This window comes from Dipodomys spectabilis, unplaced genomic scaffold (genome assembly GCF_019054845.1).
Source record: "Dipodomys spectabilis isolate Male_0828 unplaced genomic scaffold, ASM1905484v1 ptg000018l, whole genome shotgun sequence".
NCBI classification, from domain to species: Eukaryota; Metazoa; Chordata; class Mammalia; order Rodentia; family Heteromyidae; genus Dipodomys; species Dipodomys spectabilis.
Window position 1 is genome coordinate 12,552,742 of NW_024870695.1, and position 21,772 is coordinate 12,574,513.

The 21,772-nt window shown below is 43.9% G+C and overlaps 1 protein-coding gene across 2 annotated transcripts; it reads right to left on the reverse strand.

Annotated features, from left to right (window-relative positions):
• Nucleotides 1-1,468: 1,468 nt before the first annotated feature.
• Cdc6 (cell division cycle 6) lies at nucleotides 1,469-20,297 on the reverse strand. 2 transcript variants are annotated; one of them, XM_042672575.1, is made up of 12 exons: nucleotides 20,198-20,297; nucleotides 19,485-19,681; nucleotides 18,018-18,299; nucleotides 17,691-17,890; nucleotides 17,005-17,180; nucleotides 16,108-16,214; nucleotides 14,685-14,824; nucleotides 13,153-13,253; nucleotides 11,123-11,187; nucleotides 4,357-4,559; nucleotides 2,637-2,777; nucleotides 1,469-1,844 (listed from the first exon to the last, which is right to left on the reverse strand). In XM_042672575.1, exons 2-12 carry the CDS (start codon nucleotides 19,666-19,668, stop codon nucleotides 1,755-1,757), a joined length of 1,689 nt encoding a protein of 562 aa, XP_042528509.1. In that variant the 5' UTR covers nucleotides 19,669-19,681; nucleotides 20,198-20,297; the 3' UTR covers nucleotides 1,469-1,754. The 2 variants fall into 2 exon arrangements, with proteins under 2 accessions (XP_042528509.1, XP_042528502.1); XM_042672568.1 differs by having other exon boundaries at nucleotides 20,180-20,289.
• Nucleotides 20,298-21,772: the final 1,475 nt, after the last annotated feature.

Genomic DNA, 21,772 nt, shown 5'->3' on the forward strand with positions numbered 1-21,772 from the left:
GAAACAAACTGTAAAGCAGTCACGTCTCTTAAGGCTGCAGCATCCAATAAAATGTAATTTAAATCAAGCCTCGCATCTGTTCTCAATCCCATTCAGTCTCTGCTTTCTATCAGCCTTCGGACAATCTTTGCAATTACACTGGTTAACCCTTACAGCTCCAGATACTTTCCAACCTTCCTGTTGTAGGTCTGTGTACCCCAATTTGAAAACTGCCCTCAGAAGGAAAGAATAAAGGAATGTGAGGAGAGGGAAAAGGACCTTCAGACTAATGCTTACAGACTCTTGTCTACCACATACATGGGTGGGCAGTGTTCATTTCAGAGGGCTGTTTGCCCTTCTCCCATCCCATACCACCTGCTGTAGCTCAGATCACTTTACAGTGCACAGAATGAATGAAACAGTGGCCAACAGATCACTTGTACGCATATCAAGTTCCCAAACTCCAGGCTGCATCAGAGAAAGGCCAGGAGGCAGCAGAAGAGCTAAAGGAGAAGCAGAGACTCCATCACTGGCTCTCAAACCATTCATATTAATACGTGACTTGTAGCTTAAGCATTTGCTTAATAAAAATACAGCACTTTCCCAAAGTCAAACTTAAGTACCTTTCTGCTCCTTCCCTCAAAATTACCACGCCCCAAGCCCACACCTTCAAAGCAGTGTTATAATGGTGCCCTCTGCTGTTTCTGTCACAAATTGCCACTTCATGCCACTGGAAAACCAAACCCAGGAGTCTTGAGTAGCCATATGGCTTAATTTATCTAGTAAGAGTGGAAAAATATGTGTTCAGATGCAAATCCAACCCTGAACAGAGGCATCTTGAAAGAACAGCTGTAGCTGAAGGCAGCTCAGACTGTGGGAGGAACGGTTTGGGAAAGAATTTTCACACAGTCTTCCGAAAGCCTGATCTCGCTTAAAATATGATTGCTTAAAAAAAAAAAAAAAAAAAGACACCAAAGAACACAACTTGAAAAATAAATACATTCACAATCTGCAGAGTTACATTCTCCTTATCACCTTCAATGTTTCAGGGAGTCCCAGGGAAACTCAATGAATCTTTCAAAGGTCACAGTGTCGGGGCATCTGCAACATAAACCCAGTAAAACTCCAAAGTGAAATACATTCTTGGGTCAAAGTGTCCTTTGTCTTTTGAATATCCTTGTGGATAGTCTTGCTTATTTTTCCGATCATTCTCTTTCATTCTTCTTAACCTAACAAAGTTCTTCTTCACAAAACATACTGTCTGAGAAAACTTCAAGATAAATTATATACACATGTACAACATAAATCTGCGTACTTACAAACATGTTGGTTAAGGGGCAGTAATTTTTTTTTTTTTTTTTCCAGTCATGGGGCTTGAACTCAGGGTCTGGTCACTGTCCCTGAGTTTTCACTCAAGGCTAGCGCTTTACTACTTTGAGCCACAGCACCACTTCTGGCTTTTTCTGTTTATGTGGTACTGAGGGAACCTAGGGCTTCATGCATGGTAGGCAAGCACTCTGCCACTAAGCCACATTCCCAGCCTGTAAATATAACGTAAAAATAACTCAAGTTATTTCTATAGGTTAAAAAAAATCCCAAAGATATTATTCAGTATAATCTTCATGAGCTTATAGATTAAAATTCATTTGTTTCAAGTTAAAAAAAAAGTCGTATTTGTTTTCAGGAAGCTTGAACATATAAAGTACTAAACTGAAGTCTCCATAGCTTACAAAATTGCCAGCTGAATGGTTTCAGGTGGGATGTAAGGAAAAAATTTAAGATAGTCCAGTAGCTAAAATATTTCCAATTAAAGCTTTGTCTTTCAGAGCATGCTCTATTTCATTTTCTTCAATCTTCAAAGACACCTGGAAAGAGAAAAGGATTTTTCATGGCACAGAACTTACACTAAATATCTACCATATTAAACTTTTCGCATGAAGAGGCAGCAGATTAAACACTGCTTTTTTCAATGGCCTTAAAAAGAAAATCTATTCATATCACATGCCCAATCTCCCCACACCGTAAGTTGTATCTACCAGAAAAATTGTTTTGAGGGAAATTTTCATCTTTTTTTTTGGTGTGTGTGTGTTTGTTGGTCCTAGGGCTTGAACTCAGGGCTTGGATGCTGTCCCTGAACGTCTTTTTCTCAAGGCTAGAACTCTACCACTTGAGCCACAGCACCACTTCTAGTTTTCAAGTGGTTACCTGGAGATAACAGTTCTCATGGACTTTCCTGCCCGGGCTGGCTTTGAACTGCAATCTGCAGATCTCAGCCTTCAGAATAGCTAAGATTATAGGTGTGAGTCACTGGTGCCAGATAAATTTTCATCTTTATCAAAAGACAAGCTTTCTAAAACAGGACAACTAAAGATAGGCATGTCACAAAGAAGCAGTTAATGTCAGACATTGGTGGCTCACACCTGTACTTCTAGCTCAAGAGGCTGAGAGCTGAGGATCACAGTTCGAAACCAGCCCAGGCAGGAAAGTCAGTGAGACTCCTATGAAAAAAGCAAAAAGTAGAGCTGTGGGCTCAAGTGGTAGAGCTCTAGCCTTAAGTGAAAAAGCTAAGGGACAGAGACCCGAGTTTGAGACCTAGTACTGGTATATGTGTACACATGTGTGCACGTACACAAGTGCACACACAGAAATAGTTGTACCTTTGTGAAGCGAGTTTCTTTGTTTTTCTTTAATCCTACAATGCCTCTGGACTCCAAGAGTCCTGAAAGTGACAAACACTCTGACTGGTCCACAGCTCCCAACTGCTGTTTCCGACAGACAGTACTGTAGGCTTCATATAGCTAGAAGGAACAGGAAGAAATTATTGCTTAAAAGTTAGATCATTTAACTGAATCCTACTTGTAACAGTTATTACAGAAGCTTAGATTGGGAAGATTGTGATTAGAGGCTACACGAAGTCAGAAAAGTTAGAAAAAAGCAGAACTAGAAGCCTGATTCAATTAGTAGATAGACCAAAAAGAGATGAGTTCAAACCCCAGAACCGCATACATAAAACGTTAGTCTTAATGCAAGGGGAGAAAAAAGCTATCAACACATCTAATCTCTCCCTCTTTTCTTTTTCTTTTTTTTTGGGTCCAGTTGTGGGGCCTGAACTCTGGGCCTGCATGCTGTCCCTCAGCTTTTCAGCTCAAGGCTAGCGCTCTACCACTTGAGCCACAGTGCCACTTCCGGCTTTTTTCTTATGTGGTGCTGAGGAATCGAACCCAGGGCCTCAGGTATGCAAAGCAAGCACTCTACCACTGAGCCACCTTCCCAGCCTCTCTCCCTCTTTTCAATAAAATTCTTGAAGCCAGGTGTTGGTGGCTCACGCCTGTAATACTAGCTACTCAGGAGGCTGAGATTTGAGGACTGCAGTTCAAAGACAGCCCAGGCAGGAAAGTCCCTGAAATTCTTATCTCCAGTCAACCACCAGAAAACCAGAAGTGGTATGTGGCTCAAGTGGTAGAGCACTTGCCTTGAGCTGAAGAGTTCAGGGACAGTGCCCAAAGTCCCAGAGTTCAAGACCCACGACTGACCGAAAAATAAATCAATAGATAAGTAAATAAATAAATTAAATTCTTGAACAGAAATTCCACATTTCTCCAAACTTATACTATAATGCAAGAAGGCTAAAATAGGTGGATCACAGGATTTGGGCACTGTCCCCCAAGCTTCTTTACTCAAGACTAGTGCCTGCCAGGTGCTGGTGGCTCATGCCTGTAATCATAGCTACTCAAGAGGCTCGCAGGCCATGAGTTCAAGTCCCATAACTGACAAAACAAAAACAAAACAACAAAAGCTAGTGTTCAACCACTTGAGTCACTCCACTTCTGGCCTTTTTGCTGGTTACCTAAACACAAAAATCTCCTGGACTTTCCTGCCCAGGCTGGCTTTAAACTGTGATCCTTAGATCTCAACCTCCTGAATAGCTAGGATTATAGGTATTAGCCACCAGAGCCTGACTATAATCTTTTCTTTTTTTGGTTGGTCCTGGGGCTTGAACTCTGGGCCTGGGCACTGTCCCTCAGCTCTTCAGCTCAAGGTAAGCACTCTACCACTTGAGCCACAGTGCCCCTTCTGGTTTTCTGGTGGTTTACTGGAGATAAAGACTCTCACGGACATTCCTGCACAGGATGGCTTTGAACCGTGATCCTCAGATCTCAGACTCCTTAGTAGCTAGGATTACAGGCATGAGCCACCGGCACCCGGCTAAAATCTATTTTTATAGAGTGCCTGCCTAGCAAGCATGAGGCCTCAGTGCAGCCCCTCCCCTCCCAAAATCCATTTTTAATTTCTATCAGCCAGAGCATGATAGGTCTTTCAAAAACATATCTGCATTCCAAGCAGATTCTCATCTCTACCTCAGCTCCATCTGCTTACCTTCCCCAAAGTGACCTCTTTGATTTTCAGCTGCCTGGTCAAGAGCAGCAAAGAGCAAACCAAAATCTTCTGCTGAAGAGGCAGGGACTCTTGAGTTCCTGCTCGGCTCAAAGCCATCCTGTTCCCATCCACTTCGGAAATGACTTGGGCTATGTGAGCAAGACCAACCCGCTTAGGGACTGGAGACTCAGAAGGTGTTTTACCTATAGGGTAAATGCAAAACACTTCATTAGATTTAAATAATATTGCTCAGAAGTGAGGAGAGATAAATGGCATTCAGTTTTAGCTAAAAGAAATTTAAATGCAGTTAACTTGATGGCAAAGCAAGGATTCCAATTCTAACTACGAGTCAAAAGATGAGACAATGATACCTTCAGAAAGATGCCAAAATAATGCAGACTCAACTACTGTAGGAAGTATAAATAGGAAGATCATTATCCACACTAGCCCAGGCAAAAGGGAACACACTTAAAAAATAACCAGAATAGAGCCAGGCACAGGTGGTTCATGCCTGTAATTCTAGCTACATAGGAAGCTGAGATCTGAGGATCGAGGTTCATAGCCAGCCTGGGCAGGAAGGACCGTGAGACTCTTCTCTCCAATAAACTACCAGAAAACCCGAAGTAGCATTGTGGCTCAAGTGGTCTCTACCACTTACCTTGAGCTCTTCAGCTCAAGAATAGGGCCCAGGCCCAGAGTTCAAGCCCAACTTGACAAAAAAAAAAAAAAAAAAAAAAAAAAACCACACACAAACACACAAAACAAACAAACAAAAAACAGAACAGAGCTGGGTGCTGGTGGCTCACACTTGTAATCCTAGCTACTTAGGCGGCTGAGATCTGAGGATCATGGTTCAATGCCAGCCCAGGCAGGAAAGTCTGTGAAACTCTTACCTCCAATAGACCACCAGAAAACCAGAAGTGGCACTGTGACTCAAACTCCCCTTGAGCTGAAAAGCTGAGGGACAGTGCCCAGGCCCAGAGTTCAAGCCCCATGACTGACGAAAAGAAGAAAGAAGAAGAAGAAGAAGGAGAAGGAGGAGAAGGAGAAGGAGAAGGAGGAGAAGGAGAAGGAGAAGAAGAAGAAGGAAGAAGAAGAAGAGGAAGAAGAAGAAGAAGAGAAGAACGGAAAGGGCTGGAACTGTGGCTCAAGAAGTAGAACATAGGGGATGGGAAAGTGGCTCAGCGGTAGAGTGCTTGCCTTGCATGCATGAGGACCTGGCTTCTATTCCTCAGCATCACATAAGCAGAAAAAGCCAGAAGTGGTACTGTGGTTCATGGTAGAGTGCTAGCCTTAAGCTGAAGAGCTGAGGGACATTGCCCAAGCCCAGAGTTCAGGCCCATGACTTTAAAAAAAAAAAAGGGGGGGGGGGGGGAATAACTAGCTCTAATCAAGTCCCAACCAACAGTTGAGAAATGGAGATTAAGAAGAAAGGAAGAAGGCTAGAAGTATAGTTCAGTGTAAGTGTCTGCCTAACACTTAAAAAAGGTTATGGGGGGCTGGGAAGGTGGCTCAGTGGTAGAGCACTTGCCTTGCATGCTCGAGGCCCTGGGTTCGATTCCTCAGCACCACATAAGAAAAAAGCCGGAAGTGGCGCTGTGGCTCAAGTGGTAGAGCGCTAGCCTTGAGCTGAAGAGCTGAGGGACAGCGCCAAGGCCCAGAGTTCAGGCCCCACGACTGGACCCAAAAAAAAAAAAAAGGGTGATGGGGATGGGCTGGGAAGGTGGCTCAGTGGTAGGGCACTTGCCTTGTATGACTGAGGCCCTGGGTTTGATTCCTCAGCACCACATAAGCAAAGAGAAAAAAGCCGGAAGTGGCGCTGTGGCTCAAGTGGTAGAGCGCTAGCCTTGAGCTGAAGAGCTGAGGGACAGCGCCCAGGCCCAGAGTTCAGGCCCCACGACCAGACCCCCCCCACCAAAAAAAAAGTAGAACATATAACTAGCAAACAAAAAGTCCAAGTTCAAACACCAGTACCACATATTTATATATGTATATATGTAAATAAATTACAAAGTTGGATGATTTGAAAGTATGCTTATCTTTGGGGCAGAATAATGATTTTTTTTGGGGTCAGTTTTGGGGGCTTGAACCCTGGGCCTGGGCACTGTCCTTAAGCTCTTCAGCTCAAGGCACGCACTCTACCATTTGAGCCAAAGCCCACTTACGGTTTTCTGGTGATTAACTGGAGATGATTCTTTTTTTTTTTTTTTGGGTCCGGTCGTGAGGCCTGAACTCTGGGCCTGGGCGCTGTCCCTCAGCTCTTCAGCTCAAGGCTAGCACTCTACCACTTGAGCCACAGCGTCACTTCCAGTTTTTTTCTTTTTTGCTTATGTGGTGCTGAGGAATCGAACCCAGGACCTCGAGCATGCAAGGCAAGCGCTCTACCACTGAGCCACCTTCCCAGCCCTGGAGATGATTCTTATGGCCTTTCCTACCTGGGCTGTTAATCCTCAGATCTCAGCCTCCTGAGCAGCTAGGCTTACAGCCATGAGCCACCAGCACCCGGCTATTTTTTTTTTTTTGGCCAGTCCTAGGGCTTGAATTCAGGGCCTGGGCACTGTCGCTGAGCTTCTTTTGTTCAAGGCTAGCACTCTACCACTTTTAGCCACAGACTAGTTCTGGCTTTTTGTTTATGTGGTACTGAGGAATTGAACCCAGGGCTTCATGCATACTAGGCAAGCACTCTACCACTAAGCCACATCTTCAGCCCAATAGTGAGATTTTCCCCCCCTCCCCCTTCTGGCACCAGTATCAAGGGCTTGAACTCAGGCTGTGGGCACTGTCCCTAGGCTTCTTTGTGCTTAAGGCTAGTGCTCTACCACTTAACCCATAGGACCATTTCCAGATTATTCTTAGTAGTTTATTAGAGTTAAGAGTCTCACAGACTTTTCTGCCTGGTCTGGCTTTGAACTGTGATCCTCAGATCTCGGCCTCCTGAGTAGCTGGGATTATAGACATGAGCCACCAGCACATGACTCATTTAGCTTTTGTTTATAGCTAGTAGCGCCCTACTACTCCAGTGTGATATTTGGAGGCAAGAAGGTAAAGGTGACAGGGGGAGAGGGAAGTGGAAGGTGACAGGACAAGGAGCAAAAGGGAGAGGAATTGATTGGAACACATCATATACATGTATAGAAATGTCACAGTGAAATCCTCCCTTGTACCGCTAATGTATACTAATTAAAAAAAAACACCTGAAGCAAAGATAACTGCCTGGTAACTGAGAAAGTGGTGGTGGCAGGGGAGGGGGAGGGGGAGGGGGAGGGAGAGAAAGCGAAGTGCCAATGGCTCATGTCTATAAGCCTTGCTACTTGAGAGATGACTGAGAGAGGATCACAGTTGAGCCTGGGTACAAAAGTTCCCCTTCTCAACCAAGAGTGCCTATCACCCTAAGTATAGCAGGAAGCCTAAGATAGGTAGATCACTGTTCAGGCACATGACTAGATAGGAAGTAAGCCCCTATCTCCAAAGTAAAACATAATCAAAAAGAGACAAATGTGGCTTAGTCGTAGAGTTCCTGCCCAAGAAGCATAAGGCCCTGAGTTCAAACTCTACTACCTTCACTCCCTCAAAAAGGGTTCGAAAGAAGAGTTAGAAAAAGAACCTAGTATTCCAAAGGAGGGGATAAATGTGGCCATTCAAGTCAGTCCCACAAGTCCTCCAGATGGCCTCCTCAAATGACCTTTCAGGTTTGGTTTACTTGCCCAGGCTGATCTGCAGGAGAGCAACACTTGAGAGAAAATGTCACTGGATATCCTAGCAGATAGCATCCTCACAAAGGCAGGAGCTTGGGAAGCTGCCAACCAGCTACAGAGACTATGGCCTTATTGTTTGCAGAAGCATGACTATAGAGACAGAGGAGGAACCCGCTCTGTAACAACCTTTGCCTGAAGTTACTTCCTGAGACCATCTGCAGTTGCCCTACAACAATTTGCTTCTATTTTGTTACCACAAAGGGGAAGCTGCAGAGGACTAATGGAGATACCAGAGCTTACAGATCAACTACCGGAATCTTCACATGGAAAGGAATTTACAGGCCTGTTGGTACTCTATCCAAATGCCAAGTCCCTAACTCCAACCTGTGGCCATCTGCTGAGCTTTTCTTTGCATATCTTCAATGCTGGGGAATCCACTACATGTTTCAAAGAACCCCAGTTACTTCTATGTACTAGACAATTCCCTCATGTTTAGTCAAGTGTCCCCATAGTTTTGTAGAGCCATTAAAAGGCAATCCTGTTGGGTGCTAGTGGCTCATGCCTGTAATCCTAGCTACTCAGGAGGCTGCAATCTGAGGGTCATAGTTCAAAGCCAATCCCAGGCAGGAAAGTCTGAGAGACTCCAAATAACTACCAGAAAACAGGAAGTGGCACTGTAGCTCAATGTGGTAGAGCACTATCTCTGAGCAAAAAGAGCTCAGGGACAACTCCCAGGCCCTGAGTTTAAGCTCCATGACGAAAGAAAGAAAGAAAGAAAGAAAGAAAGAAAGAAAGAAAGAAAGAAAGAAAGAAAGAAAGAAAGAAAGAAAGAAAGAAAGAAAGAAAGAAAGAAAGAAAGAAAGAAAGAAAGAAAGGAAGGACAGGCAATCCTACAGTCAAAGAGATAGGAATTAAAATCAGCCTAGCCCCAGAGTTCAGACCCCACGAACAGACCCCCCCCCCCAAAAAAAAACACAAAAAAAAACCCCACAAAAAATAAAATCAGCCTAGACCAATAATTTATGTTAGGACCTTAGAACCTCTCTCAGTGATGTATGCCAGCAATGCTCAGAGGGACTACTGACAAGTTTTTTTTTGTGTGCACTGGGACTTGAATTCAGGGCCTCATACTCTCACTTAGCTTTTCTCCTCAAGGCAGGCACTCTACCACTTGAGCCACACCTCTACTTCTGGCATTTTAATTGGAGTCTCTCTCTCTCTCTCTCTCTGCCAGTCCTAGGGCTTGAACTCAGGACCTGGGCACTGTCTCTGAACTTCTGTTGCTCTAGGCTAGCACTCTACCACTTTCAGCCACAGTGCCAATTCCAGCCTCTTCGATTTATGGTGTTACTGAGGAATTGAACCCAGGGCTTCATGCATGCTAGGCAAGCACTCTACCACTAAGCCACATTCCCAGCCTGGAGATAAGAGTTTCTTGGATTTGTCTGCTCAGGTTGGCTTCAAATCATGATCCTCAGATCTTAGTTCCTGAACAGCTAAGATTACAGATGAGAGCCACCAATATCTGACTACTGACAAGTTTAATTGCTACTCGTAGGGAAAGAGATGGTGAGGCCATAATCTAAAAAAGTTGAAGAAAAGGAAGCAGGGCACTGATAGCTCATGCCAGTAATCCTACCTACTCAAAAGGCTGAGATCTAAGTATCGTGGTTCAAAGCAAGCCCAGGCAAGAAAGTCCATGAGATTCCCATCTCTAACCAACAAATAAAGTTCAAGGACAGCACCAAGGCCCTAAATTCAAGCCCTGGGACGGACGGACGGACACACACACAGACACACGCGCGTGTGCGCGAGAAAAAAAAGTTGAAGAGGAAACTAGTAGGTATGTATTTCCTATCTTCAGCCTTAGGACCATTTTTGGCTTCTTCTGGAATATTTCATTTTCTTACCTAGGTGCCAATGGCTTACACCTGGAATCTTAGCTACTTAAGAGGCTGAGACCTGAGGATCATGATTTGAATCTAGTCTGGGCTGGAAAGTCTGTGACACTCTTATCTCCAATAAGAAACTACTCAGAAAAAGCAGGAAGTGGTGCTGTTGTGGCTCAAGTGGTAGAGTGAAAAAACAAAAAACAAAAAAACTCAGGAATAGCACCCAGGCCCAGAAAAAAGAAGTTACTTTCTTTTAATAAGCTAATAAAAAAGAGAAAGCACTTTAAGCAGAACCACAATGCTAGAAACAATCAAGTCAGACCATACTGTTTCCAAAGATAAACACTGCATATTAAACATGAATGAAGGGGCTGGGAAGGTGGCTCAGTGGTAGAGCGCTTGCCTTGCATGCCTGAGGCCCTGGGTTCAATTCCTCAGCTACCACATAAGCAAAAAGAAAAAAGCTGGAAGTGGTGCTGTGGCTCAGGTGGTAGAGCGCTAGCCTTGAGCTGAAGAGCTGAGGGACAGCGCCCAGGCCCAGAGTTCAGGCCCACTACCGGACCCCCCCCCCCCAAAAACAAAAACAAAAACAAAAAACAAAAAAAAAACCATGAATGAAATATGTAGTTCATGGCTATTTTACACATGTCACAGCTGTAAGAACAAGGCCAAGGGAAAAGAAAAACAAAATCTATCACTTGTGATAACCTTTGGTTTGCTGTAGCAATCTGCTCTCTGTACCTCCGAACTTTCCTAAGCTTGTTTAATGGACTGAGATATTCCAAGATAAAGTCACAATTCTTATTTATCAGGCTTTGCTTTCCCTTTTATGGAGACCTAAAAGGACTCAATATAAACACTGAGGAAGAAGCGGACCCAACTTTCCTGTCTTGTTTTCATTCCTAGAGCTTGGAAAGAAGAACTTTCTCCCTGCCATTTATGTAACACCTGGGAGAAGTCGTTTCCATGGACCATTGTAGAGGCACGTTAAGACAAAAGTGTCTAGACACACACAACACACATACACACGCAGGCCCAGATGCATGCGCGCGCGCTCTCTGAGACATACCCAGACAGACAGACACACAGATGAATATAATTATATTCATTTCATCTTTTTATTTGGAAAAGCACACTTCCAATTATAAAAGAAAACAGGAAGGTGATAAAACTACTTACATTCAGACAGGGGTTTGAGGATAGTCTGGCTTTTGACATCCGACTCTACAATTTCAATAGCTCTCCTAATAAAAAACAAAAAATTCTAAAATTAATTTGGTCTAAGCCAGACTGAACATTACACGTAGCCACCAAACTCAAAAAGTTTGGTCTATCAACTAAAAACATGTTTAAAGTTAAAAAAAAAAAAAAGTTAAAAATCCCTAAACAAACTGGATTATGTCTCAGTGTAAGGAGACTTAATTGCCTTAATATAATTTATGGACTTGGAATTTGAGATATTTCAACACCACATGGTTTCCTCTTATACATGCCAAGTAGATTGTCATCCATGGAGTCAATAACATTCTGGATGAGAAAAGTATTAGTAGGAGAGGAGAACATGATATATGAGTGAGTCACTAGGAGAATGAACACACCATCTATACACGAACACACCATCTATACACAGCAGACCAACAAAGGCCTCCTCACTCAGGGCCATATACAGGTTCACTCATGCCAGCCTATGTAAGTACTGCTCATGGCTACAGTCTTTTTTTTTTTTTTTTTTTTGTCAGTGGTAAGGCCTGGGCGCTATCCCTGAGCTGTTTTTGCTCAAGGATAACACTCTACCACATTGAGCCTACTTTTGGTTTTCTGGTGGTTAACTGGAGATAACTCAGGACTTCTGGGCTGGCTTTGAACCTTGATCTTCAGATCTCAGCCTTCTGAATAGCTAGGAATACAGGTGTGAACCACCAGTGTCCAGCTATGGCTACAGTCTTCCTTTCTTCCTTTCTCTCTCTCTGTCTTTCTCACTTGCTTTCTTTCTTTCTTTTTGTTGGTTGTGGGGCTTGAACTCTGGGTCTGGGTACTGTCCTTAAGCTCTTCAGCTCAAGATAAGTGCTCTACCTCTTGAGCCACAGTGTCACTTTCAGTTTTCTGGTGCTTTTTTTTTTTTGTCGGTCGTGGGACTTGAACTCTGGGCCTGGGCATTGTCCCTCAGCTCTTCAGCTCAAGGTGAGCGCTCTACCACTTGAGCTACAGCGCCACTTCCGGTTTTCTGGTGGTTTATTGGAGATAGGAGTCTCACGGTCTCTCCTGCCTGGGCTGGCTTTGAACCGCGATCCTCAGATCTCAGCCTCCTGAGTAGCTAGGATTACAGGCGTGAGCCACCAGCACCGGCTCTGGTGCTTAACTGGAGATAAGAGTCTCATGGAATTTCCTGCCTGGGCTGTCTTTGAACCACGATCCTCAGTTCTCAGCCTCCTGAGTAGCTAGAACTACAGGCTATGAGCCACTGGCACCCTGCTTATAGTCTTTCTTTGCTCAAGGAGTTTGCATACTAGAGGAAACTTTCAAATTGAGGACCGTGCAAACTAGCACTAGGAAGAGCTTACTCTCCTACTGCTCTCTCCAAAGTGCTTTGCTCACAGGAAGCCAACAGCAAGACCTAGATCTTCTGCCTGGCAAGAGGGAGAGGTTGGACCAGCAGGCCAACACAGCAAGTATCATTTTAATGGACCCAGCGTCCCTACTGGGAGGGAAGAAATTTCATCAGTTAGCACAGAGGCTTTCCCCAGCAGGAGGGGTTGAAGGATGGAAAGAAGAAAGAGGTCTAGAGTAAGACTTGGAGGACCACCAACTGGAAGCAAGAAGGGGTGCCCACAAAAGGAAAGGAAGAGGAAAAAAGTCTGAAGGCAAAGATGGTTCAGGTCCATAAATAAACCTGCTTGAGACCAGCTAATGGAAAAGTAAACTGGAGTCTTTTTTAATACAAATGTAATTAACCAATCTATAATCACCACAGGGAGTGCCAGCAACATCTCATTTGTTTCTCCCACTGTAGGTATTGGACTGATAATGTTTCAGACATTAACACGGTGGAAATCCAGAGCTCCCCACTGAGACACAAGTCCTCCTTTCTCGGTGTAAAAAGTAACAGAATGGAGCCTCTTAACTCACATTTACTTGAGATACATGAGGCAATTAAAAGCATTATTATTATTTTTTTAAACATCTAAGCCACTACCAGTGCTATAACTCACCTGCAAACATCCAGCGCTTTGCGAACATCTCCTGAAACAGCAGAGACTTTTCGAGCACAGAACTGAATTGCAGCATTGTCCAGAACCTGGTCTCTAGATACCTTCAGATAAGACACAGAAGACACTTTTTAAAAAAAAAAAAAAAGTTGGGGCTGAGAAGGTGGCTCAGTGGTAGAGCGCTTGCCTTGCATGCCTGAGGCCCTGAGTTCGATTCCTCAGCACCACATAAGCAAAAAGAAAAAAGCTGGAAGTGGCGCTGTGGCTCAAGTGGTAGAGCGCTAGCCTTGAGCTGAAGAGCTGAGGGACAGCGCCCAGGCCCAGAGTTCAGGCCCCACGACCGGACCCAAAAATAAAAAAATAAATAAAATAAAAAAATTTTAAAAAAAGTTTGGAGTCAGTATTGGGACTCAAACTCAGGGTCTGGACATTATCCCTTAGTCTTTTATGTTCAAGGCTAGTGCTCTACCACTTGAGCCACAGCTTCACTTCTGACATTTTGATGCTAAGAGATAAGAGTCCTAAGGACTTTCCTACCTGGGCTGGCTTTGAACCATGATCCTCAGATCTCAGCCTCTTAAGTAGCTAGGATTATAGGCATGAGCCACTGGTACCAGCAGAAGACAATTTTAACTATAAGATTCTTAATTTAAATTGACTTTTCAAAAGAGGAACTTCCTTTCTTCACAGGCCTTTTTTTTTTAAATTAAGGCCATTGAGTAAGCATTTGAGTGATTCCTCTACTTCTTCAATTTCAACACTGAGGGATTCAGTAAGTGGAACCATGTGAGGAAATTCAAATAATGTTTCCCTCACTATGGTCCACAGGACTCCTTGCATCATTAGGAAAAGCAATCAAGCCAGGCGCTGGTGGCTCATGTCTGTAATCCTAGCTACTTAGAAGGCTGAGATCTGATGACTGCAGTCCATAGTGAGCAGGAGAGTTCTTCAGATTTTTTTTTTTTTTTGTCAGTCATGGGGCTTGAACTCAGGACGTGGGCGCTGTCCCTGAGCTTTTTTTGCTCAAGGCTAGTGCTCTACCACTTGAGCCACAGCACCACTTCTGGTTTACTGGAGATTAAATGGAGATAAAAGTCTCACAGATGGAAGTGGCTCTGTGGCTCAAGTGGTAAGGTGCTCGCCTTGAGCTGAAGAGCTGAGGGATAGTGCCCAAGCACAGAGTTCAAGTCTCATGACCGGCAAAAAAAAAAAAAATCTCACAGACTTCCCTGCCCTGGATTGGATTTGAACCTCCATCCTCAGATCTCAGTCTCCTGAGTAGCTAAGATTACAGGCATGGACCACCAGTACCCAGCTTCTTGAGACTCTTATCTCCAATTTACCACCGAAAAACCACAAGTGGAGCTATTGTCCAAATGGTAATAGACCACCAGCTTTGAGCACAAAAGCTCAGGGACAGCATTCAGGCCTGAGTTCAAACCCCCTGAGTGGTACCAGAAAAAGAACAGAAAACAATCAAAACAATGTATTTTCAAATCATTATTTGTTCTAAAGGAACAGAATTTGGTACTCACTTGATTAAGTCGATCTTGCAAGATAGCAGCTATCTGATTCCTTGTATAAGGTGGGAAGTTCAACAGCTGTGGCTTACATTTTTCTCTAGCTTCAAGCCTTGGCAGAATTCTGTCAGTGAGATCCAGAGTATTAGCAATACCTGAGAAGATAAATACGAATCAGTCAAATCATTGTGCCAGGAAAATTAAACCCTCTGAAAGATAAGCAATAGTATTTCCAGTTATAATGTAGCTTTCTAACTGTTACTTTCCACTTGCCTTCCATCCTATACCAATATGTAAGATGTGTCTAGCCATTAAGCTGAGCATGGTAGTACACACCTGTAGTAAGAACACTAGAGGCTGGGCTGGGAATGTAGCTTAGTGGTAGAGTACTTATCTAGTATGCATGGAGCTCTGGGTTCAATTCTTTGATACCATAAAAACAGAAAAAGCCAGAAGTAGCTATGTGGCTCAAGTGGTAGAGTGCCAGCCTTGAACAAAAGAAACTCAGGCCCAGGCCCTGGGTTCAAGCTCCATGACTGGCCAAAAAAAAAAAAAAAAAGAACATTTAGGAAGCTGAGGCAGGACGATTGTAAATTCAAGGCCAGCCTCAGTTGCATATAAGAGACTTTGCATAAAAACTAGATAAAGGGGCTGGGGGGTTTAGCCCAGTGGAAGGGCGCCCGCCCAGCGCGCGCAGGGCCATGGGTTCGGTCCTCAGCCCTGGAAAAAAACAAAAAAAACTAGATAAAGCCAGGTACTGGTGGCTCCCGCCTGTAAACCTAGCTACTCAGGAGACTGAGATCTGAGGATCGAGGTTCAAAGCCAGCCGGGGCAGGAAAGATTGTGAGACTCCTATCTCCAATAAATCACCAGAAAACCAGAAGTGGCGCTTCGGCTTAAGTGGTAAAGGGCTGGTCTTAGGCTGAAGAGCTGAGAGACAGTGCCCAGGCCTAGAGTTCAAGCCCCACAACTGACAAAAACAAACAAAAAAGCAAAACAAAAAAACTAAATAAAATTACATATAAATACATGCACAAAAGTATATATATGCATAGCTATACACACATACATATATACATATATACCTACGAATGCAGAGATACAAAACTGTAGGCTGGGTGCTCCTGCCAAGCTACTCAGAAGTTTGAGATTTGAGAACTGAAATTGGAAACAGCCCAGGAAGCAAAATCCAAGAGATTCATCTCTAACCACCAAAAAGCTGGAAGTTGAGCTGTGGCTCAAGGGATAGAGTGCCAGCCTTGAGTGCAAAAGTGTAGGGACAGAGCCCAGGCCCTGAGTTCAAACGGTACCAGCATGCATGCAGCATGTGTATGCATGCATAAACACATGCACACACACTCACACACATGCACGCGCAGGGTGGGATGAGGGGAAACACTACAAAACCACTATATGATATTTACAAATGAGCACTAACCAATTAGCACCAATCGAGAATGGCTTAGCCAGGGCCATTCAAACAGTGTGTATAAAACATCCTGCCCTTTGCTGTCCAGCTGATCCATTTCGTCCAACACCAACACACTACAGATTTAAGAAAAAAAAAAAAAACAGTTAACATCCATGGGCACCTTTCTAACCCTACAGTGTTTGATCCAGGCTGACTTCAGGTCACATTCCTACAGCTGAGATGTGAAGATCAGAATCTGTCCTATTTCTAGTCACTGTTAGAATGGCACTTGCTTCTCCTCTCCCATCAGAAACAAGTAATATCCTATTGTTTTCAAGCAGTTGGCTTCAAAACCACTTAAGATTTAAAACTTTTAAAATTTTAACTTTCTCCGGGGCTGGGAAGGTGGCTGTGTTAGAGCGCTTGCCTTGCATGCATGAGGCCTTGGGTTCGATTCCTCAGCACCACATAAGCAAAAAAAAAAAAAAAAAGCCAGAAGTGGCGCTGTGGCTCATGTGGTAGAGTGCTAGCCTTGAGCTGAAGAGCTGAGGGACAGCGCCCAGGCCCACAGTTCAGGCCCCACGACTGGACCCCCCCCACCAAAAAAAAATTTTAACTTTCTTTCATAGAGAAACTGAGAGTGTTCTTGGGCTGGGAAGGTGGCTCAGTGGTAGAGTGCTTGCCTTGCATGCATGAGGTCCTGGGTTCGATTCCTCAGCACCACATATGCAGAAAAAGCCGCAAGTGGCACTGTGGCTCAAGTGGTAGAGCACTAGCCTTGAGCTGAAGAGCTGAGGGACAGCACCCAGGCCCAGAGTTCAGGCCCCCCAACCGGCAAAAAAAAAGAAAAAGAAACAGAGTGTTCTTTTTGTGAACAGACCTTGCGGATTTTTGCCAAGCAACATGAAGCAAAGAAATACTTACATCATGGGGCCTTTCTCAGAAGTCATATGTTTTTCCAATTTCTTCACTATGTCCTTCCCAGCTGGCCTGGATACTTCTTCCTGATAAATCTCCTGAGCAATAGCTGGGAATACAGCCTGGGCATTCCTCAAGGACATGCAATTCAGCATGATAGTTTTAAATCCCTTCTCTTCCTTCTAGAAAAAAAAAATTTTTTTTAAAGTGCTAACATAGGAGTTATTGTGGCTTCAGAAGATCTGATGAAACTTGAAATGTCTTTTAGACCTAACAGAAGAAGCTCTATTTTCACTTTGAAAGATTTAGACAATGAAATATTGACAAAATATTTTGACAAAAACTTCAATCTCCCAAACATCTACTCATTCTTAGTCTTTAATAACCAGTGTTATTGGGCACTGGTGGCTCATACCTATAATCCTAGCTAGTCAGGAGTCTGAGATCTGAGGATCACCATTCAAAGCCAGCTAGGAAGGTCTGTGTGACTCTTACCTCCAATTAACCAATGAGCAGAAAGTGAAGATGTTACTCAAGAGTGCTAGCCTTGAGCAAAATTTAAGGGACAGTGCCCAGATCCTGAGTTCAAGCCCCAGTACCTTCCCCATAAAAAAAAAAAAAAAAAAATACCACCACCACCAACAAAAAGTGTCCTTCTACAAAAAGCATTGTCATTCAGATTCTCAACGCACCTTGAAGTCTTGAAGAATTCGGCTTAAGCAGGCAGTTTTTCCAGTTCCAGGAGCACCAGAAAGGTAAAGACTTCCAGCTTTTTTTCCACAGATGTGTTCCCTCAGGAAATGCCTGATGACATCCATCTCCTTCTCTCTGGCAGGCAGCCGATCCGGGACAGCTGTATTTAGGACAAGCTTTGCTTGCTGATAGCAAGTGCCTGTGCCAGACATAAAAGGACAATTAGATACAACAGAAGGTGACTGGAAAAACCCAGTGGGCTTCATTCCGAGTCATCAGCTTTGCATCACGATGGCTGAGCCCACAGCTGCCATGCAAGAACGCACCTTCTTGCTTGAACAGTCTCACACATACAGATTCTTTCTCGAGTGGACATTTCTGTTCAGAATTTGTTGTGATTGTTTGATCTTTTTGAGCTGAGGAAAGTATCTTGTTTTGGTGAACTCTGGCTTTTTCTGTTTTGCCAGGAGACTTAACTGGCAGCTGATCATCAAATATCAATCTGCGTCCCTTAGGGTTAAGTGAGTGCGGAGGACCATTCTCTTTCTTGCCTTGCTTTGGTGGAGAACAGGAAGGTAGATGAGGAGTGTTGCATAGATTGTCATCACCTGAAACATTTAAAATGACAATAAAATGACTTGCAGAGATCTCTGCCTTATTAAGAGGTCTATTTCTCTTTTTTACAAGTGCAGGGACTTGAAATCAGGGCCTTGGTGATATCCCTTAGTTTTTTTGCTTAAGGGCAATGCAGTACCACTTAAGCCACAGCTCCACTTCCAGTTTTTTGCTGGTTAATTGGAGATAAGAAGAATCTCACAGACTTTCCTGTCTGGGCTGGCTTTGAACTGCAATGCTCAAATGTCAGCTTTCTGAGCATCTAGGATTACAGGCCTAAGCCACAGCAACCCACCAGAAGTCCATTTCTACATATGAACCTCAAAAAGAAAGGCCTTGTCACTTAGAAGTCAGAAGGCCACCAGATGGCACCACTGAATCTTATTTGGTAGAAACTGAATGGGGTCTAGTGGGATGAAATCTTAAAATCTTAAGATACAGGATTTCTCAGACATGATACCACCAGCCAAAGAAATAATTTCTGAACATTGCCAGATGTTTGGCTGCAGCATGGATTTCAGATGTTATGCCAGTAACACCCCATGGCTGTGAGAACCAAATGTCTCCAGGTATGATCAAATTACCCCCCATTAAAACAAATGCTCTTAGGCTGGATGTATAGTTAAATGGTAGAGCTCTTGCTCTGCCTGATCAAGATCTAAGGCCAGACCAGCCACAGGGAAAATGTCAGTGAAAATTCCCTAGCATCTCAAACAAGAAGTGGAGAATGGTGGTGCATACCCGTAATCCCAGCTACTGAGAGGCACACATAGGAGGCTACCTGAACAAAAACTTGAGACCCTATCTGAAAAATAAAAGGGCAAGGAATGTGGCCTGGTAGAGCAACTGTCTAGCAAGCACTATACCTGCCTTCAGCACTATACCTCTTAAAAGAATTGAAAATGTAGTCTCTTAATTTCACAACCATGGAGGCAAATTTCATAAGACTATATAACTGCAAAGTAATTTTTAAATGACTGAACTAAGATATAAATAGAAAATCAGCCCTATTAAGTAGGACAGTAATCACAGTAAGTAGCTTAATTCTTAAATTCAGTAAACACTTAGCAACCATTCTGAAAACAAACTGAATTATACAGTTTTAACTTCAAAAGCATCTTTCCATTAAGATAGGTCAAGAAGCACTAGTCAAAAAGTGGTATTAATGTAATGCTTACCCAGACGTTTTCTGGGGCTAAGAGGCAGAATTTTTGTGTTTATACAAGGAGAACAGGGAATAGCCCGTTCATTTGTCGGTTGTAGTTTCGTATTGCTAGAGGTTTTCGTTTTGTTCAATGTCCGAGATTGCTTTTTCTTTGGAAAACCGATTGTAGCTTGTGCCTGGGATCGGGTTTGAGGCATGATGTTAATACAGCTAGATGCAAAAAAAAAAAAAAAAAAGTACAATAAACTTGATATGTAAAGGCCATGGGAAAAATAACACGAAATTTGTTTATCAGGTTATCCTAAGTTGTTCTTAACCACTTGAGAGATGCAATAACTGATTTCTATAGTACTTCCATTACTCGGGACCCCTTTACCAGCAGCTTAGCCCACGACCGCCACGAGGAGTCTCCCAAGCCCTGACACCGAAGCTCGGGCTTCCCTCCTTCCCGGCACCACTCAGGCTCCCCTGCACACAGCCCTCCACCCCGGAACACCTTCCCACAGCTTCCAGGTCCTCCTTACCAATACTAGACCCACTTCCAGGGCGCACGGCCTTCGTCCCCGACCTCAGCCCTCCAACCACCCCCGCTCCACCACCTTCCTTTCGCCTCGGGCCTCGCCAGAACTAGCAGTGCCGCGTCAGCCTCTTCCTAACCCGCTGGCTCCCAGACTCCAAGCCTCCCCCAAGCAACCCGCTCCTTTTTACCCTTCAGGGCTGTGTCACCTCAATGCAGGCTTCTTTTCGAGACACACACGAGTTCTGGGAACCTGAGGCACAAACTGCACAAGTGTTACTCCAAACCAGCAGCAAGACAAGCAGCTCGCGCCAAATCTGCTCTGCCCGGCGTTCCCGTCTCGCGCCAAAGCCAAGCCACATTTCTGATTGGCTGTCGCCACGGCGCCGCGAGGCTTAGCCACATCCCTTTCCCTCGAGTCCAAAGCAGCGGGAACGCCCACAGCCAATAAGACAGCCTCCAGGTCTCAGAGCCACCATGAGGCCACGCCCTCTAGCGGGGTGAGGGGTGGGGAAAATCAGACTACCTACATCCGGGGCCTCCTCGGAGAGGCGCGCGGTTACGGCAGATGAGAACTTGTCATACCGCAATGCCTGACGGGAGATGTAGTAGTTTTTCCACCCCTCCACGCAACCTACTTCCGCATTCTTTCACCTCCTAGACTGGAGGAGGCTTCTCACTGCCATGCGCACTTAACTTTCATTGTCCTGATGGGTTAGTACTTTAGGTGAGGTTCTATGTAGTAGGCATGATGCCAGGCACCCTTTTCTTTTCTCAAATGCAAATGAATGCGTAGGTCTAGAGGTTGCAGCAGCCATGAAAGGCTTAGGCCCCTCATCTCCTGATACCTGAACTGTTGTTTGGTGAAGTGAAATGCATAAAAAATTCCACCTCATGTGCAAAAATAATGTCAGCCTTTTATTTTGTTCAAGGTAAAAATATTATGTTTTATGCACTTTACCATTAATCCACACATTGTAGGGAGTGAATTATGGTCCTTTAATTTAAAAATACTGTATAGACAAACACCAGGGTTTCAAAGCCAGGGAAGATAGTTATAGGAGAGGCAAGCTGAGCATTTAATGAAAAATATAAATTAGAGCAGTAATTTGTAGGCTAGCCTCCAAGGCTAATAATCCTTCTAAGCTTCCGGTTCCTTTCAGGCTGACTATAGGTAATGATATTTATCTTTTATCACTCAGTATCAAAAATAGAGCCATAAAGCTAAGAAACAGAAAACAATACTATAATCATCAGTTAATTATATTTCAGGAGGAGCCAAGAGCCAATACTGAGTGCTTAAATGGATGTCTGGACTGAGCTACTTTTACAAATATCACTTTTTTTTGGTTAATACTGAGGCTGAACTCAGGGCCTTGCACTTGCAAGGTAGGCATTCAACCACTTGAATCATGCCTCTACCCTCTATTATCATTAGATGACAGTATACATAATATATGTATATATTTTACTAATCTTCACATACACCTCATGAAGTTGATAAATTTTTGTTTTATAAACAGGAAGACCAAAGTAGAGGGTGTTGAGTAAATTTGCCCAACGCCACAAAACTAGTAAGTCAAAGAGTTACAATATGCTCTGAAATCTGACAAGAAATCAAACTCTTGCCTGGTCCAATGGTTTATACCTGTAATCTCAGCTATTCAAGAGGCCAAGAACTAAGGATCAAGATCCAATGCCAGGCCAGACAAATCTGGAAGACTCTTATCTCCAATTAACCTCCAAAAAGTCAGAAGTAGTAGTGTGGCTCAAGTGGTACAGTG